This window comes from Micromys minutus (genome assembly GCF_963924665.1).
Source record: "Micromys minutus genome assembly, chromosome: 10".
Lineage (NCBI taxonomy): Eukaryota > Metazoa > Chordata > Mammalia > Rodentia > Muridae > Micromys > Micromys minutus.
In genome coordinates, this window is record NC_137979.1 from 61,601,726 (window position 1) to 61,619,547 (window position 17,822).

General features: G+C 48.6%; 2 protein-coding genes across 2 annotated transcripts in view; one reads left to right on the plus strand and one right to left on the minus strand.

The window, feature by feature from the left end:
- Positions 1 to 9,131, minus strand: part of SRP68 (signal recognition particle 68) — a 28,578-nt gene extending 19,447 nt beyond the window's left edge. The window contains exons 1-3 of the mRNA XM_080922993.1: positions 8,939 to 9,131; positions 6,897 to 6,963; positions 3,111 to 3,224 (exon numbers count right to left, since the gene is read on the minus strand). Of these exons, the coding sequence (XP_080779119.1) occupies positions 3,111 to 3,224; positions 6,897 to 6,963; positions 8,939 to 9,116 (359 nt within the window). The 5' untranslated portion in view covers positions 9,117 to 9,131. The remainder of the gene's footprint in view (positions 1 to 3,110; positions 3,225 to 6,896; positions 6,964 to 8,938) is intronic.
- A 2,905-nt stretch (positions 9,132 to 12,036) lies between these two features.
- Positions 12,037 to 14,134, plus strand: GALR2 (galanin receptor 2; the record flags this gene model as incomplete). Its single annotated transcript, XM_080924662.1, has 2 exons — positions 12,037 to 12,404; positions 13,384 to 14,134. 2 exons carry the CDS (start codon positions 12,037 to 12,039, stop codon positions 14,132 to 14,134), a joined length of 1,119 nt encoding a protein of 372 aa, XP_080780788.1.
- Between the last annotated feature and the right edge of the window lie 3,688 nt (positions 14,135 to 17,822).

Genomic DNA, 17,822 nt, shown 5'->3' on the forward strand with positions numbered 1-17,822 from the left:
AAGTACTTAAGTGGTAGCATGTCCTTTCGGGCATGGTGGCACTCACTGCGAACCCCAGCACTCCCATGGCTGGGGCAGGAAGATCATAAGTTCCAGGAAAGACTGGGCTACAGAGTGAGACCCTATCTCACAGCAAGCAAGTACAAGACTATACTAAAACCTCAGAGAGACAGTTAACATTGAGGAGTGTTAAACCACTGCACTGGAGGCCACACTGGAGGACCTGTGTCTTTACTCAGCTGTGTGACTGGGGGAACACTGGTCTTTCTGCACCTCATTCTACACTAATATCAACAGCGACCACTTCCCAAGGTGTCAGCACTGAAGTCGGCCACAATCCTTAAGAGTCTTTTTTTTTTTTTTTTTTTAAGATTTCTTTCTTTTATATGTGAGTACACTGTAGCTATCAGACACCCCAGAAAAGGTCATCGGATCTCACTACAAATAGTTGTGAGCAACCATGTGGTTGCTGGGAATTAAAATCAGGACCTCTGGAAGAGTGACTGCTCTTAACCACTGAGCCATCTCTCCAGCCAGCTCCTCAGGAGTCTTTGTATTAGTTTCATTTTTTCCTGTCTTCTAATGGAGATTACACTTAGTGGTAAAGTGTTCTCTACAGCAGAGGTAGGTTCCCAGCCACCAATGTGCTTGTTTGACTGACTGAGGCAGGAGCTATCAAGGCCTCCTGACTCTGAAGCCCACACTCTTCAATCTCAGATCCTTCTGCCCCAGCTTCTCAAACAGCTGGGATTACAGGCCTGCTCCACCTGGCCTGGCTAGTTAATCTTTTTACAACTCTTGTCTAACCAAAATAAAGGATTGTGGGGCTGAAGTGGCTAAGTGGCAGAATGGCCCTGGGTTTAAACTGAAATCACAAAAATAACCAAGAAACTTCATCAACAGCAATTCTAGAGCTCCCGGGATTCCTTTGTTCTGTCCTAGTCCTTCTATCACGGTCTCCACTTCTAGCTTTCTGACCATGCACCACCCCCAGGTGCTCCCCCGCCCAAGCACAGGGCAACTTTCAGAGCTTCATCATTCCTTCAGCCCTCAGACTCACAAGCTGCTCTCTGTCCCCTGAAACCCAGTCAAAGACAGTCGTCCTCCGTGTGAGTTTCCTCTTCTGGGCATGCTTAGAAGTGCTCCCTGGTTTTGCATCTGACCCAGAGCTCTCAGTGAGAAACATGCCTTTCCTCCTCTCCCTCTTGTGTTCAGCATGGCATCTAGCTCAGCCTTGGCTATACTTTGGACAAGACTTCTTTTTCTCTCAAGAAGTGTAGTCAGGGGATGGAGAGATGGCTCAGCAGTTAAGAGCACTGACTGCTCTTCTAGAGGTCCTGAGTTCAATTCCCAGCAACCACATGGTGGCTCACAACCATCTGGAATGGGATCTACCTCTTCTGGTGTGTCTCAAGACAGCGACAGTGTGCTCACATACATAAAATAAATAAATGTTTAAAAAAAGAAGTACAGTGGTGTTAAGACAGAGTTTCCTGTGTGGCTCCAGAGGACCTCCTGCTTCTGCCTCCTGTGCTGAGATAAAAGGCATGTTCCACCACTCCTGGCTGTAGAACGTTTTTGGAAAGAACTCATGCTTAAGGTTCTAGAGACCCCAGTTTATCATAACAAAACATAAAGAATAATTAAATGAATTAAACAAATCTTTTTTGTTTTGTTTTGAGATGTTTCTCTGTGTAGCTTTGGCTGGCCTTAACTCATGGAGATCCACCACCCTCTGCTGCCCAAGTGCTAAGATTAAAAATGTGCACTTTCAATTTGTGTATGTGTGTGTGGTATATACACCTGTGTGCACATACATGTGCATGCACCTGGAGGTCAGAGGTCAACACTGAGTATCATCTCCATAGTCTATCTCCACTTTACTTTTTGAGATACATCTCTCGGTAAAGCTGGAGCTCACCACCTTGGCTAGAATGGTCAACCAACAAACCCCAAAGATAATGCTGTTTCTACCTTCCTGGTCCTGGGTTACAATCCAGCTTTTCACTGTGGTGCCAGGGATGCAAACTCAAGTTCACACGTTCACATGCAAGCACTCTACCAACCAGCTATCTCCCTAGCCACAAACTTAATTTATACAAACAGGCAGACAGAGAACCATCTGGGCCAAACTGGAGTTCCAGGAACTGATTTCCTGGAGACACTCAATACATATTACTTCATAGACTGATCTTTTCTTGGGTGGAGAGAGGAGCAATTTGAGATAGGGTGTGGAAGAGTTCATGTTGCCCTTAAAGTAACTAAGTAGCCAAGGATGATCCTAAATTCTTGGTCCTCCTGCCTCCATTTCCCGATTGTTGAAAACACGGGTGTATGCTAGCACATCCACTTTTTGTGCTGCTGTATATCACAGCCAAGCTTTTGTGTATTCGAGACAGGCGCTGCACCTATGGAACTACAGCCCAACTCCCGCACAGCTTTTGAGCAAGCTACTGATATCTCTTCACCTATATGTGCAGCCATCCCAGAGCTGCTCAGAGGGCATATGAGAGATTCAGGAGCTGTCTGTGCTGTCTTGCTCTGATGTCATTATACAACAAAGCAGGTTGAGCCTATCACTGGATGAGAAGGAAAGGTAGGCGGGGAAAAGTCTGGGAAAGCGGAAGGAGAAAGCAAGTGATTCAAGAGGAGGCAACATGGAAGCAGAAGTGGATGTTTCTCTCGGCCCATCTCTAGATGGATAAGGTTGTTATAATTATTTCTAATGGTTTCTTTCCATGGGTCTATTTATCTTATCTAGATGTGCAGTTTATACCTTTGTCAATTGGTTATCAGCTTATTGTGCAGAGGGATTATGGATTGAGAATTTAACATATAAATTTGTTTGGTAAGTAGTAAGTGAAAACAACACGCTGGGGCAGTGATAGGCCACCTGGGACGGAAGCAGCTAGAGAGGGCGGAGTGAACTGCCTGGGAAGGGAGCCGAGAGGAGAGGGCAGCTTGTGGAGCCTGTGATGGTGTCCAGGTGCGCTCGGCTCCCCACTAGAGCTGCATCCACCGAGTGAGACCTCGGTGCAGATAAAGAGAACTATTTAATAATTACCGCTACACTCAGTCTATTGTTAGCAAGACGGACTTAGAGCCTGCACCTGTTATCAGTCAGGAGCTCCTCAGTTACTTTCTTCCCGGTGAATTTGTGTCTGTTCCCCATCTTAAAGTTGAGTGTTTTCCGGAGGCGTCTTTGTCTTCGAGAACAGTAGCCCCTGAGGTGAAATACAAAATGAGACCCATTCAGCCAAGCTGTAGTACTCTGGACGGAATACTCTGTAATAAAGTACGGGTAAAGTCAGAGCTCTGCTCACAGTGACTACTGACATCAGGTCATCCGCCTAACAGCGAACACACACACAGGCAGCAAACTATGGAGTTCTACACTCCCGTACGTCAGCTAATACGACATAATAGAATACTTCCCCGCTTCTGGTTTTTCTGAGATGGTGTCTAACACAGCAGCACAGTAGGCCTGGAACCTACTAGATAGTCCAGGGTACACCTCAGATTTCAAGGCAATTCACCTGCCTCTGTTTACCAGTTGCTAAGATCACATGTGTGAGCCACATGCCGTGCTTCAAATATTTAAGTATTGCCATATTATCAGTCTTTTTTTAAAGATTCTTTTTTTTTTCTTAAATTTTTTTACGGGTGTTTTGCCTACGTGTATGTCTATCACTTGTGTGAGGCCAGAAAAGGGGTGTCAGATCCCTTGGAGTTAGAGTCAGCTGTGAGCCATCATGTGGGTGGTGGGACTCAAACCTGAGTCCTCGGGAAGAGCAGTCAGTGCTCTTAACTGCTAAACCACCTCTCCAGCCCCAGAATCACAGTCTTTAGGGTCATTAACCCCATTCCTACCCAAATTTCCTGGTAAACCTGTACAGTAGGACTTCATGAGGACCCAGACTTTCTTAATAAAGGTTTGCAGCATCTCAGCAGGACCAAAGCCTTCGATTGGGAAAAATACCAAGTAAGGGGTGTGTCACACAATCTTTGCCCAAAGAGACGGACATTACATAGCACACTAGAGACAGCTCAACTTTTATTGCTGGAAGGAAAAGAAAAGAGAGCATGACAGACAATCTCTGTGGAGGTGTGACCTGCAAGAGAGACAGTCTCTGTGGGGGTGTGGCCTGCAGGAGGGGCAGTCTCTGTGGGGGTGTGGCCTGCAGGAGAGACAGTCTCTGTGGGGGTGTGGCCTGCAGGAGAGACAGTCTCTGTGGGGGTGTGGCCTGCAGGAGAGACAGTCTCTGTGGGGGTGTGGCCTGCAGGAGGGGCAGTCTCTGTGGGGGTGTGGCCTGCAGGAGAGACAGTCTCTGTGGGGGTGTGGCCTGCAGGAGAGACAGTCTCTGTGGGGGTGTGGCCTGCAGGAGAGACAGTCTCTGTGGGGGTGTGGCCTGCAGGAGAGACAGTCTCTGTGGGGGTGTGGCCTGCAGGAGAGACAGTCTCTGTGGGGGTGTGGCCTGCAGGAGAGACAGTCTCTGTGGGGGTGTGGCCTGCAGGAGAGCCCAGTTGTGGAGTGGTAGCAGTTGGCAGCAGTTGCAGTGCCAGACAAGTTCAGAGCTGCTCAAGTCCCCAACATAAGGACAGCAATAATCAGCATATGTTTACTAGCAACTGCCAGCCTAGGGAGGCACATTTTCATGAAATCTGATGTGCAAGAAAACTGTTGGAGGAGAGCTGCTCCAACTGTCATCAAGCAGCGCCTCATTAAACAACTGGATGTGCAAGTCATGTGACTAAACAATAAACAATCACAGCCCTAAACAAGGGGAGAGCGAGGTAAGAAATTCCTGCAATATTGAGCAGCTACACACAGACATTTCACAGGTCATGTTGGTGCAGGAGACCTGAGTCACAGACTCATTCTGCGACAGGACACACGTGTTCTATACGCACGCACACAGGCAAACTCTCCCTGTAACTGTAGAATAGAACTTCCTCAGCTTCTTGTTCTCTGCTCCCCCACTCTATTCTACTTGACCTCTGACCCTACTGACTCTTCCTACGATGTCATCAATAAGGCCCAAATTGGGGCCAGGGAGATGGCACAGTGGATAAAGATATCTGCTACCATGCAGATGACCTGAGTTCTATCTTTGGAACTTATATGGTGGGAAAACTGACTTACTCAAGGTGTCCCCTCAACCTCCACAAGTGTGCCTCAGCAAGCATGTACCCATATGCAAACACATGTGAACACAAAATAAATAAAAAGATACTAAGAAAGAAGGGGCTGGAGAGACGGCTCTGTGGTTAAGATCAAATTCTGCTCTTCCAGAGGTCTGGAGTTCAGTTCCCAGCAGCTCATTCAGTGATTCAGAACTATCTCTAGCAGTAACTCTTCCAGGGGATCCAACACCTTTCTCTATACTCCACAGGCACCTGCCCTAAGAAAGCATCAGACTCCCTGGAACCAGAGCTACAGGAGTCAGTTTCTGAAGACAGCCCAAGCCTGACTATGAGATACTGCCTTAAAGAAAGCAAGATCTAGGGATGATGCACACAACAGCAGAGCACTTGCCCAAGTGTCAAAGGTTCTGGGCACAACCCTCAGGACCACAAAATAAACAAACAACCTGAGACTGGCAGGCATGGAGAGTCACATCTGTATAACCACCATGTGGCAGGCTAATTTAAGCAGATCCTAACTTAAGGTTAGCTTGGGCTACATAGCAATTCTGAAGCTAGCCAGAATTATATTTTAAGACTCTCTCAAAAGATGAAAACATGAGCCAGGTGCCCACCAGTAAACTGAGCATTTGGCAAGTAATGAGAGCAAGCTGGAGGTCAGCATAGATGACACAGATGCTAACCCAGAAGCCATATCTAAAACAGATACACTCAGAGGTGCAACGTAGCTTAGTAATAAGTTCTTCCAAACACCCAATGACCCTGGGCTCTATCCCAATAAAAATAAAGTTGCATTTGAAAAAAAGCACATTCCAGTATATGCAAAAAAGTGACTACGGGATACCTGTTAGGGGAGACTGGGGTTGGTTATGAAAGGGTTTCTGCTGACCAAGCCTGAATCAACTTAAGCATCAAAATAATATTAGCTTATATGTCATAAAACCAATTGGACACTACAGAATATACATGAACATACTATGAGCCTAACAAGAATGCACATTCACAGACTTGCAAAATTCATTCTTTCTTTAAGATTATAGTAGGCTGGTGGTATAGCTTTTTTAAAAAAGACTTATTTATTATATATATGTACACAGTAGCTGTCTGCAGACACACCAGAAGAGGGCATCAGATCTCATTACAGATGATTGTGAGCCACCATGTAGTTGCTGGGAGTTGAACTCAGGAACTCTGGAAGAGCAGTCAGTGCTCTTAGTCACTGAGCCATCTCTCCAGCCCCTCAAAGTTCTTTTTTGTAAAATACTTAGTTTAATATATATATATATATATATATATATATATATATATATATATGAATGACTTTGCAGCAAAGACTCTGCCAAGCTCCTTAATCAAAGACAAACAGACCTCAGCAAGCACTCAAACCGTAACAGTATTCTTGTTCTTTTTTGTGTGAGTGTTTGCCTGGATGGATGTCTGTACACTACATGCATGGAGCGTTGACAGGGGCCAATGAGAGCTTTCAACTCTCTGAGAATGGAATCCTACACATGGTTGTGAGCCACCTGGGTGTTGGGAATCAAACCTAGATCCTCTGGTGCTTTTCACACTGAGCCACCTCTGCAGCCCTCATAAAACTGTGAACTTAGAATCTGTATCTTTTGAAGAAGCAGTATAACGCTGAACCACCTAGGTAAATGTTCCCATTCAGAGAGATCAGGAGATTAACAAAAGCAGCTACGTTAGAAAATGCCACAATTACTGCCACACAAGGTGTGCAGGACACTGACCTGTACCGTTGGAAGTCTCCATGTCGTAAGCCATGCTGTTGCTGGGACTCCTTAATAATCTGTAGAACTAGAGCCAAGATCAAGGAAAAGCTTACAAAGGCAAGAACCCAGCAGGTCAAGCGCAGCACCACACCGACAGCACATCAACTTCCTGTGGGAGCCTGAGGATGTTAGCCAGGGACAGGATCCTCTGTAACTTTCCAACAGTTAGTTACCTTATCAAAGGACAAGGCTAAGTTTATACTTTGTGAACTGTCCCAACTGTTACTATTTTCAGACAGAAAGGGAGGCCAGTGCTGGTAGGGAGTCTCAAATCCAGCAGATTAAACAAAACTGTGGTGTTGTAAATGCTGCCTCTGAGGTGTCCACCTGGATCTCACACGTCACTCATCCAAGCAGGCTCCAGTTATAAATGTCAGGTGCTAGCTGCACAGCTATATGCCCACAGCGCCTGCCAAATTTAACTTTCCAACAGCTGTTAACACTTCCAAAACATACGATCAGCACGTGTCAATTTCCATTAAAAAAAAAATCCATGTCTATCTTCTTCCTGAGCATTCTAACACACAGTAAGAACAATATCACCAGAGCAAAAAGCAAAGTACGAATCCATGAGAATTTACACACACACATAAAAACTGCATGCTTTACTTCAGAAATTCCTCTAAATCATTTTCATTTGATACCCATCTCAAAAAGCCACAAAGGACTCCAGCAATGGCTTATGCCTAATCTCAGCACTCAGAAGGAACAGAGATGAGAAGCAGTTCAAGGCCAGGCTGGGCTACACAGACAAACTTTGTCTCAGAAACAAACAAACCAGCTGGAGAGATAGATGGCTCAGTGGTTAGCAGCATTTGCTGCTCATCCAACGGGATTCAGGTTCAACTCCCAGCACCCACGTGGAGGTGCTTAACATCTGTAAGTTCAGTTCTCAAGGATCTGCATGTTCTTCAGGCTTTTGTGGGTACCAGGCACACGTGTTACACAAGCATGCAGACAAAGGCACACATAAAAGAAAAATAAAAACATTTTAAAGTATTTAAAATAACATAAAGACACATACTAACTACTATTGCAACCACACTAATGATATATAATCTAACACAAACTAGAAAATGATTCCTGAGGGTTGGGGAGACTGCTCAGCTGGTAAAAAACTTGCTGTATAAGTATGAGGTCGTAAGTTAAGATTCCCCAGAACTCATGTAAAAAGGCCATACCGTTGCTTGCATATGCAATCCCTACGTTGGAATAGCAAGAGACGGAAAGATTCCTGGAGCCTACTGGCCATACAGTCTACCCCAGGTAGTGAGCTCCACTTTTGGTTAGAAACCCAGTCTTAAAGATAGTGAATTAGGAAGACGACCTCTGACCTGCACACACAGCACAGGCGCGCGCCTACATCCACACCCACGCGGACTCGTACACTCAAATTTTTCCTCCAGTTCTTCTTGAAGACTCCAACAAGATAAAAATGCCTTACAAACCTACTTTAAAAAAAAAAAAAACTATACACATGATATTAACTAAAGTAACATATTGAAAACAGGTAAGAAGCTTTTCCGGAGAGCACTCTACCTCCAACATCAAAGCATCTAGCCGTTTTATTAACCAGTATACAACAGCTGTCCGACAACAGCCCTACGCTGAAATGTTAAGGCTTCAGTTTCCCCTCCACAGTCCGGTGGCTCAAGGTACCAACTAGGAGCTCTGCGGGGTGGGCAGAGTGTCAATGCCAGCTCAGCCCTCCAACTGGACATCTGAGGGGCAACAGAAGGAATCCTGCCCAACATCTCTGCACTACTTGCAAAAAAAAAAAAAAAAGAAGAAGAAGAAGAAGAAGAAGAAGAAAAGCTTTGGAAAGTGAGGAGCTTGAGAGGAAAGACCGGACGAGAGGCAAACCATGGACGTGGGAATGCTGAAAGTAAAAAGCAAAAGAAACAACACGCCTTGGCCTCCGCAGCCCAGGTGCCTCTCCCGCCCCCAGCCCTCCATAGCGACACGTAGTCATTGCGAGTTAGGCCACTGCTCTAGGATACTCTCCAAACTCAGGCTATCCCCGAACTCTTTGTTTGCCTTCGATCCGGCTGAAGGGCGTTCGTTTTCTTTATTCTCTTCTCCTCCGGTACTGCGTCCACCACCGCTCCCTCCGCTGCCACCGCCGCCGCTTCCACCACCACCGCTACCACCACCCGGGATCTGCTTCTCAGCAGCCATCTTGCCCCTGGGCCGCAAAGCAGGATGGGATGGAGGAGGCGAGACGACCAGCGGCGGGAGAGAGCGGCACCTTCCTGGCGGGGCCGACGGTACACTGACGGACTCCGCCGCGGATTCGGGGTTTTTTTTTTTCTCTTGCCTTTGTGGTGTGTTGGTGTGCGCCTGCGCGTCCCGGGTTGCACTGGTGGCTATACCTTGGATTAGCCTTCCTCCAAATCCACCAAGGGTAGGAGGACCTGAGAAAGATGCCCACCTCGTGCATCCCTGCACCCGAAGAGTGGTAGCGCACGCCTTTAATTCCAGTATCGGGGAGGCTGAAGCTGGAGTATTACCTCGAGTTGAGGAAAAAATAGCGAAAGCCTAAACACTTCGGATTCCTGATTGTAAATCTGAAAAAGAGGTTCCTCATTCTAGGGAACTCCTGGCTTCTGTGTAACTAACTGCTTCCATATTTTTCCCCCTGAGGTTGATGTGAAAAGCACTGGCCTCTGTCAGAAGGCAATGTCCCCAATAGGAGCTTGAGACCTGTGGCCTCGTCTAGCTGGTGTGACCATCCAAGGATGACTTTTATGAATCTTTGAGGTCGGGCATTCCAAGAGACTCAGTCCTGGGCCAATCGCTGTAGGGGCAAAGATGCTGGATGAGTAACTCAGCCTATCTCTTTGTGTTGTTAAAGTAGGTTGCAAAAAGTTATGTCTACAATACACCCCACCCCCATTAGAGTTCAGAGTTCAGGTCGTGTGGAGTATGTAATTCTCGAGCAAAAGCATCAAGAGAGACTGGGCCTGGACAGATGGCCCAGTGGTTAGGAATACTGGTTGCTCTTGCAAGAGGATCTAGGTTTAATTTTTAGCCCACAAATCGTGGCTCAAAACCATTTAGAATCTCAGACCCAGGAGATCCAACCCTCTTCTGGGCTCTTAGTGCACTACATGCATGTACACAGTCATCCATGTAGACAGAACGTTCATAGTCATAACAGAATAAAAATGAAGGTTAACATTTTTGGAAACAAAAAGTTAGACAAACTGCTTCCAAAAGGTAGAAGGCAAAAACTAACTTCCAAAAAGTTGTTCTCTGACTTCCACACACATACTGAGATGTGAAGCATGAGCCGGCATGCACACACACATACACACACCATACACATGTACATACACACCATATACATGTACACACACCATACACATGCACATACACCATACACATGCACACACATACCATACACACCATATATACCATACACATGCACACACCATACACACCATAACATGCACACATACACATACATGTACACACATACCACACACGTGTACACTCATGTACACACACCATACACATGTACACACACCATGCACATGTACACACACACACCATATACATGTGTACACACACAAAAAATAGGCCATCAAGATGGCTCAGCAGGAAAAATGACTTGCCATTTAATCTTTTTTTTTTAATTAATTAATTTATTTATTTATTTATAAGTACACTGTAGCTGTCTTCAGGCACACCAGAAGAGGGCATCAGATCTTATTACAGATGGCTGTGAGCCACCGTGTGGTTGCTGGGATTTGAACTCAGGACCTCTGGAAGAGCAGTCAGTGCTCTTAACCACTGAGCCATCTCTCCAGCTCCCCCCCCTTTTTTTGAGATTATATTAAAGGCAGGTTTACTGGGAAGCTGGCGGCAGGAACTGAGGAATGCTACCTACTGGCTTTGCTCATTTCTTCTATGGTTCAAGATCAGTACCATCTCCAGTGAGCTGGTACCTCTCAAGTTAATCACTAATGTCGAAAAACGCTCTACACTCTTGCCAACAGGACAATCCTCTGGAGTCATTTTCTTAATTAAGAGTTCCCTCTAGGGCTTCTGGCTCTTCTGATGTGCCTGAGGAGCTACGGTGGACTCGTACGTGAGATAAATAAATAATGCTTCAAAAATAAAAGTTCCCTCCTGGAATCAGAGTTCCAGGAAGCAGTGAGAGCTGACATGTGGAGCTGGGAACCGAACCTGGGCCCTTTGCATGAGTAGCAAGTGTTCTTAACTGTTTCAAGCCTTGTTCCAATCCTTGCAATACTTCTTATCTCATACTTCTTTGAAGGCAGTGTTTCGAGGCCAGTCCATCGAAAGGGAAGTGAGGGTCACAGACAGGCTGATAATAGTGCATAATCAGTGACCTTCTGGTTAAGCTGGAGGGAAAATATCTGTCAGATGAAAATTTCCATTCTGGCCAGGCATGGTGACCCATGGCTATAATCCCAGCACCACAGACACCAATGCAGAGGGTGAGTCGAGACCAGTATGGGGGCTCCACAAAGACACTCAGTCTCAAAACCACAACAAAACGCCCTCCTCTTTTCTCCTTTTCTGGGCTGCCCTCTGGAGTTTCAGTGTGGCAGGGTGAGGTATTCCAAGGAATTAGAAACGGGAGAGGCCTAGAATTATGGTTGGTCATTCCTCTTTGCTAGTTGTGTGTTTTGGGGGCCTTTTGGGGGAAACCAACCACGGTGCCAGTAATCTGTGTCAGCCTCTTAATTCCGAGAGAGAATGGCGTGGATCTCTTTAAGGTTCCCCATGTCTCCCCCACCCCCTGGGTATCCCAACCCTATGCACCCTGCTCCCTCCACAATTCCAGGGGCAGTGTGACAAGCCAGTGAGACTCAAGTCTAAAGAAGAGCGAGTCCCAGGATTTGAGTGCGGGAAGCGAATGGAGCCAGGGTCATTCGATAGCTGCAGGCCGAAGCAGGGTACCATCCTACACTCTGGGTGATCGCTCCTCCTCCAGTCCCCCGCGCACCCCTGCTCTGACTATTGGAGCTCGGCAGTCTTCGCTGGGGCGCTGCTGAGAGGGAGCTGCGCGCTCACCAAGACGCGGACGGCTGCGGGAGCCGGGGGCGGCGTCCGCTTTGGTGACACCATGAATGGCTCAGGCAGCCAGGAGGCGAAGGACTCTAGCCAGGAAGGTGGTGGCGGCGGCTGGCAGCCCGAGGCGGTCCTCGTACCCCTATTTTTCGCGCTCATCTTCTTCGTGGGCACCGTGGGCAACGCGCTGGTGCTGGCAGTGCTGCTGCGCGGTGGCCAGGCGGTCAGCACCACCAACCTGTTCATCCTCAACCTGGGCGTGGCCGACCTGTGTTTCATCCTGTGCTGCGTGCCTTTTCAGGCCACCATCTACACCCTGGACGACTGGGTGTTCGGCTCATTGCTCTGCAAGGCCGTTCATTTCCTCATCTTCCTCACTATGCACGCCAGCAGCTTCACGCTGGCCGCCGTCTCCTTGGATAGGTGAGTGAACGTTCTGTTGTGTCTGAGAACTGGGCACGCAGGTAGGGGCTCGGGCTGGAGTCATTACACAGGGACCTAAAGGGATGCGCAGAGTGGGTGAGAACACTGAAATCACCGAGGCCGCGAAACGCGAGCAGAAGGGGGATTAGGACTCCGTGACTAAGAATGTCCCTCGATAAGTTGGTCCTCGACGAGAAATCGGATCCCTGGGGTCTTCACGTTATTATGGCTTGAGATAAACGTCTCTATGAAACCTTGCAGTACTCGGACCGGAGTTGGCTTGCAAAATTAAGTTGCCAGGATCTAGATGCTAATTGGGAGCTGCAGAGAAGAGTCTGATTCTTGGCACTAAGCTCAGCACCTGGAGCGTTGTCCGGCGCCATCGGTTTAGGATTGGGCTGTGCTTTGGGAAGACCCATGCTAAAGTCCCAGGGAGCGTGAGCTCGTCTTTGAAGCCCAAAGCCCTCAAGGTCAAGGCTCTCCGCCCAGAGATGCCAGCAGTTTGATGCTCCTTCCCTGGCTAAAGGGCCCAGAAAGAGAAACTTCCGGTATGCCCTGGAGGGATCTTGACTGGAAAAGACTCTTGAATCCTGGTCCTGTGTCTTTAGTTCCCTCCCCTTTACATCACTTGAACCTTCCCATAGAAGAGCAGCGAAGAAGCCACGGTGGTCCTCATCCTCCGCTTTCCACTGAGTGCAATGTGTGCGTTCTAAGTCCACTGGAGGGACGCATACAATTTCAGCTTTCTTTAGGAGTTTCCTTGCTGTATTTTGACCCAAGTCTTCTCCGGGTTGTCTGTTAGAGCCTCGGGTCTTCCTCAGGATAACAATCGCTGCCCCCAGAAATCCAGATTCTACAACTTTTAGTCTTCGGTGGTTTAGGGATGCCCTTTTGCGCGTAGTAGGTCAGTGGCCACATTCCCAGAGTTAGCAATGGCCTAGCTTGCTTAGCTGACAGCCCCCCTCCACTGTCCCCGCAGGTATCTGGCCATCCGCTATCCGCTGCACTCCCGAGAGTTGCGCACACCTCGAAACGCGCTGGGAGCCATCGGGCTCATCTGGGGGCTAGCACTGCTCTTCTCCGGTCCCTATCTGAGCTATTACCGTCAGTCGCAGCTGGCCAACCTGACAGTGTGCCACCCAGCGTGGAGCGCACCTCGACGTCGCGCCATGGACCTCTGCACCTTCGTCTTTAGCTACCTGCTGCCAGTGCTGGTCCTCAGCCTGACCTACGCGCGCACCCTGTGCTACCTCTGGCGCACTGTCGGCCCAGTGGCTGCGGGCTCAGGTTCCCAGCGCGCCAAGCGCAAGGTGACACGGATGATCGTCATCGTGGCTGTGCTTTTCTGCCTCTGTTGGATGCCCCACCACGCGCTTATCCTCTGCGTATGGTTTGGTCGCTTCCCGCTCACGCGTGCCACTTATGCGCTGCGCATCCTTTCACACCTAGTTTCTTATGCCAACTCGTGTGTCAACCCCATCGTTTACGCTCTGGTCTCCAAGCATTTCCGCAAAGGTTTCCGCAAAATCTGCGCGGGCCTGCTGCGCCGTGCCCCGAGGCGAGCTTCAGGCCGAGTGTGCATCCTGGCGCCTGGGAACCATGGTGGCAGCATGCTGGAACAGGAGTCCACAGACCTGACACAGGTGAGCGAGGCCGCAGGGTCCCTTGTCCCAGCACCCGCACTTCCCGACTGCACAGCCTCTAATAGAACCTTCGATCCAGCTTGTTAAAGGACCAAAGAGCATCTAACAGCTTGTGGACAGTGTGACCAGAGGATACATGGGGGTTATGCTCGAATGTTACAGGGTTGCAGCTAAAGACTGGGGATTATAGGGAACCTGCTCTTAAACTGCATGGATTGCTGGAGTGGTGACGTAGCCCTTCAATCCTAGCACCTAGGAAGTGGAAGCCATGAAGTTTGAGGTCTGAGACCCAGTTTGAACAATAATAAAAAAATTTTGAAAGCTCAAACCATTTCATATGCTGTGGTACGTGTAGGATTTCTGTTGTGAAACCCCAAGCCCCACGGTAAAAAAGTCTCTGGGACTTTGCAGGGTGAGGGAGGCTTCTCAGAGCAGGGTTCTTAGCTTAACTACTGGAAGACAGCAGTTGGAATGGAGTGGCTACATTCTAGCAGCTATGGATTCACTGATGCCTAACATGGTCACTGGGAGGTGCTAGGTGGCCACACATTACTAAGTCATCAGCCAATTTATATGATGAAGTGAAGCAACACATTTGAGTGGGTGGAAGCTGATAGATGGCCAGGACTTACTTGTGTCTCTGTTTTAGTTTGTCCATGCACAAGTTGTGGGGGTTCTCGTAGGCTTCCTGCTCCCTGGGGCCTAAGTTTGGGCTGCCTGATCAGTGCTTTACTCCTGGCCTCGGATTTGCCTCCCTGCCTGCAGCTGGGCAGGACCAAGTAGCCAGCATCTTACTTTTCTCTTGGGATCAAAAAGTCACCTTCCAGCAAGTTCCATTCCTCATACACTACAGTGGTTGATTCTAAGTTCCTTTGGGTTGGGGCACCATAATTTGGCAGAACATGAGTTTCCCCAAGTTAGTCTCTATCTATCTCTGAGTTCTTGAGCCAAGGGACTTTGCATAAAATCAGAACAGTGTTTAGGGAGTAAAAGGGCAAAGATACCTCCATCTCACATCATGGAGTGAGCTGACTTTGGCCAAAGCACACACCTGCACCCCAACTCCACTTAGAGTCATGAAGAGATAAAGTGGGTCTGGAGAGATGGCTCAGGAGTTAAGAACACTGGCTGCTCTTCCAGAGGTCCCGAGTTCAATTCTCAGCAACCAAAGTGTGGCTCACAACCATCTGTAGTGCGATGTACCACACACATACACACACAATTTATGCATAAATAAGTAAAATTTAGAAAAGAAATAAAGGCTTGTCTCAGCACAGCGTGTTCTGGGTGCTGGAAATGGAGCAAAAATGGACATGTAGGCAGATGCAGTAGTTGGGGCTGGACCCTAAGCCTTGTCTTTGGATGTTTGTAGAACCCGTGGTGTTGTGGATGGTCCCAGAAGTGTTTGTATTTCGATGCTAATCCCACTTTCCCAAGAAGGGCTGCCTAGCCACGTACCCAGGTGACTTCATCAGAACCTTCTCGTTTTAATTTATAAAATAAAGGTGAGAGCCAGAGATTGAGCAGGGGAAGGGAAGGTGGAGGCAGAGAGTTGAGGAGAGGGAGTCGGGTTCTCTGGAGGAGGAAAGAAGATGGAAGAGCTGAAGCACAAGTTATAAGGGATTTCTTAGCAAGAGAACAGAGTATCTGCCCAATCTAGGCACACTGCTTTGCATTCATATTAACTGACTTGTGTTCTCATTGCACGGGCTTATGTGGGATGGAGAGGCTACTACAAAAGGGCGGGAGAAAGCATGCTTTGTCCTGAGGCTTATTAGTCCTTGCACAGAGCAGCTGCCTCCCCATTGGATGGGCAGAACGCAGGTTGTAGTCCAGCTCCCCAGGGTCCCAGCAGCTGGTAGCAGAGGGCTCAGGGTTTTAAGTGTTAGGGTTTGGGTCCAGTGGTGGGCCTGACTATCGGCCTCACCATTCAGATCCAGAGCACTGGGAGCACAGCACCGCTGGCCGGCATGTTGGTGTGCCTGCCATGTTTAAAGTGGTCAATCCCCTGATGATGCTGGAAGGCACAGGACCTAGTACCGAACTTGGGAGAGAGCTCAGCCTTTGCTAGTGCTGCCTGTGACAGTAACCAATCCAATCCAATGTCCCCCTCTCCAAGGACTTTCTTCAGTTTAGTGTCCTCTGTGTTGATGCTAAGGCTGGTAAGCTCCCACCTGGGGGATGTAGGGGTGTAGCTATGCTCCAAAGCACCAATCTTTATGAACACAGAGTTTGAGGACACGTATATGTTGGAGTTGGAATTCCAAGCTTCATTGGAATACTGGTGGGGCTGGCAAAACTGGGGGCTTCCCTTGTCCCAGCACAAGAACGGCCTGGGCTCTGGTCATGTGGAGTTAACCTGGCCCTAACGGAGACCAGCTACAACTGTGAGGTCTTCCATTTCCCCAGGGACTAAAGTAACTGTAGCCTCGGTTTCTGCCCCTTCAGCAACACTGGTACTCACAGAACCTGGAGTTGGAGACTGGGCTGGATGTCATAGGGGAGGCTGGTCTCCAGTCCAGTCTGGCACAGAGCATTGTGGTCTATTAGACTAGGATGTTCCCCTCTGCCCTATCGCAGCTGCATGGTACACAGAGCAGCGGCCTCTCCATCTCCAGACACCAGGAGATCTTCCTGATGCTCCAGTGTCACAGCCCCAGCTCTCACAGCTGCGTCCCAGCAGCTGCCTCCTGTCACTCCAGTCTTCTCCTCAGATCGACTGCTCTACACAGCCAAGGCAGGCTACAGTGTCTGGACCAGGAGTGCTCGCCCCAGAGGCTCATTCCCAAAGGCACCTGAAGAGGCAGCCACCCAGTCATATATGTACAAATCCACCAGAAGCTGAACTGGCAAAGTGCTTCCGGGAAACCCACAGTTGCTGCCCTGTGGACCCTAATGTCTCTAGTGTCAAATGGGGAACAGAGATGATCTGTGGTCGCTTCCCTGCCACAAGGTGCTGCCATGTGCATTTATTTCTGAAGGAAAACTCATCTATGAATTTAAGGCCCTTCTTTAACTGGAAGCCATCTAATGTACTTCCAAAGTTAGGGAAGGGGCTGGGGAGATGGCTCAGCTGTTAAGAGCACTGACTGCTCTTCCAGAGGTCCTGAGTTCAATTCCCAGCAACCACATAGGGACTCACAATCATCTGTAATGGGACCTGATGCCCTCTTCTGGTGTGTCACATAAAATGAATAAAGGTTAGGGGAAAACCTATGGATTAGCTCCTTCCCCCTCCCGCCTGCCCCTAGAGGCTACCTTAAGCCTGCAGCTTCTGTGGGCTCCCATCTCTCTTCCTAGTTCTCCCCTTCTGCATCCCTTCCCTTTCAGTGATGGAGCTTCAGGCCTATGGGGTAGACTTGAGATTACAACCCCAGCACCTATGCCCTGCCTCCAAGTGACAAGGTCTACCTAGAAAGATAACTGGGAGGATGTGGGGAGGGGCAAGGTATACATACACCCAGACACACTGTGGTCTCTCTCTCATCTGATCCCTCCACATCCCAGGAAGCACCTCTTCTTCTTCAGCTGAACCGGAACACAGAGCTCAAGTCCATCCTGGTGCTGCTGGGTCCCAGGGAGGCACTGCTAATTGATGTGTGTGCTGTCCCTCTAAACCAGAGTGTGTTGCCTACAAAGTGACAGTGTTGCCTGGGCACCCTGTCTCCCACTCCTCCCCCAGGCAGGCTCTGCTCACTAAGATGCTCCCTCAACTCTGGGCTTCATTGACTGACCAAGGCTCTGCGGGGCGGGCCCAGGCAGACTGTGTTGTCAG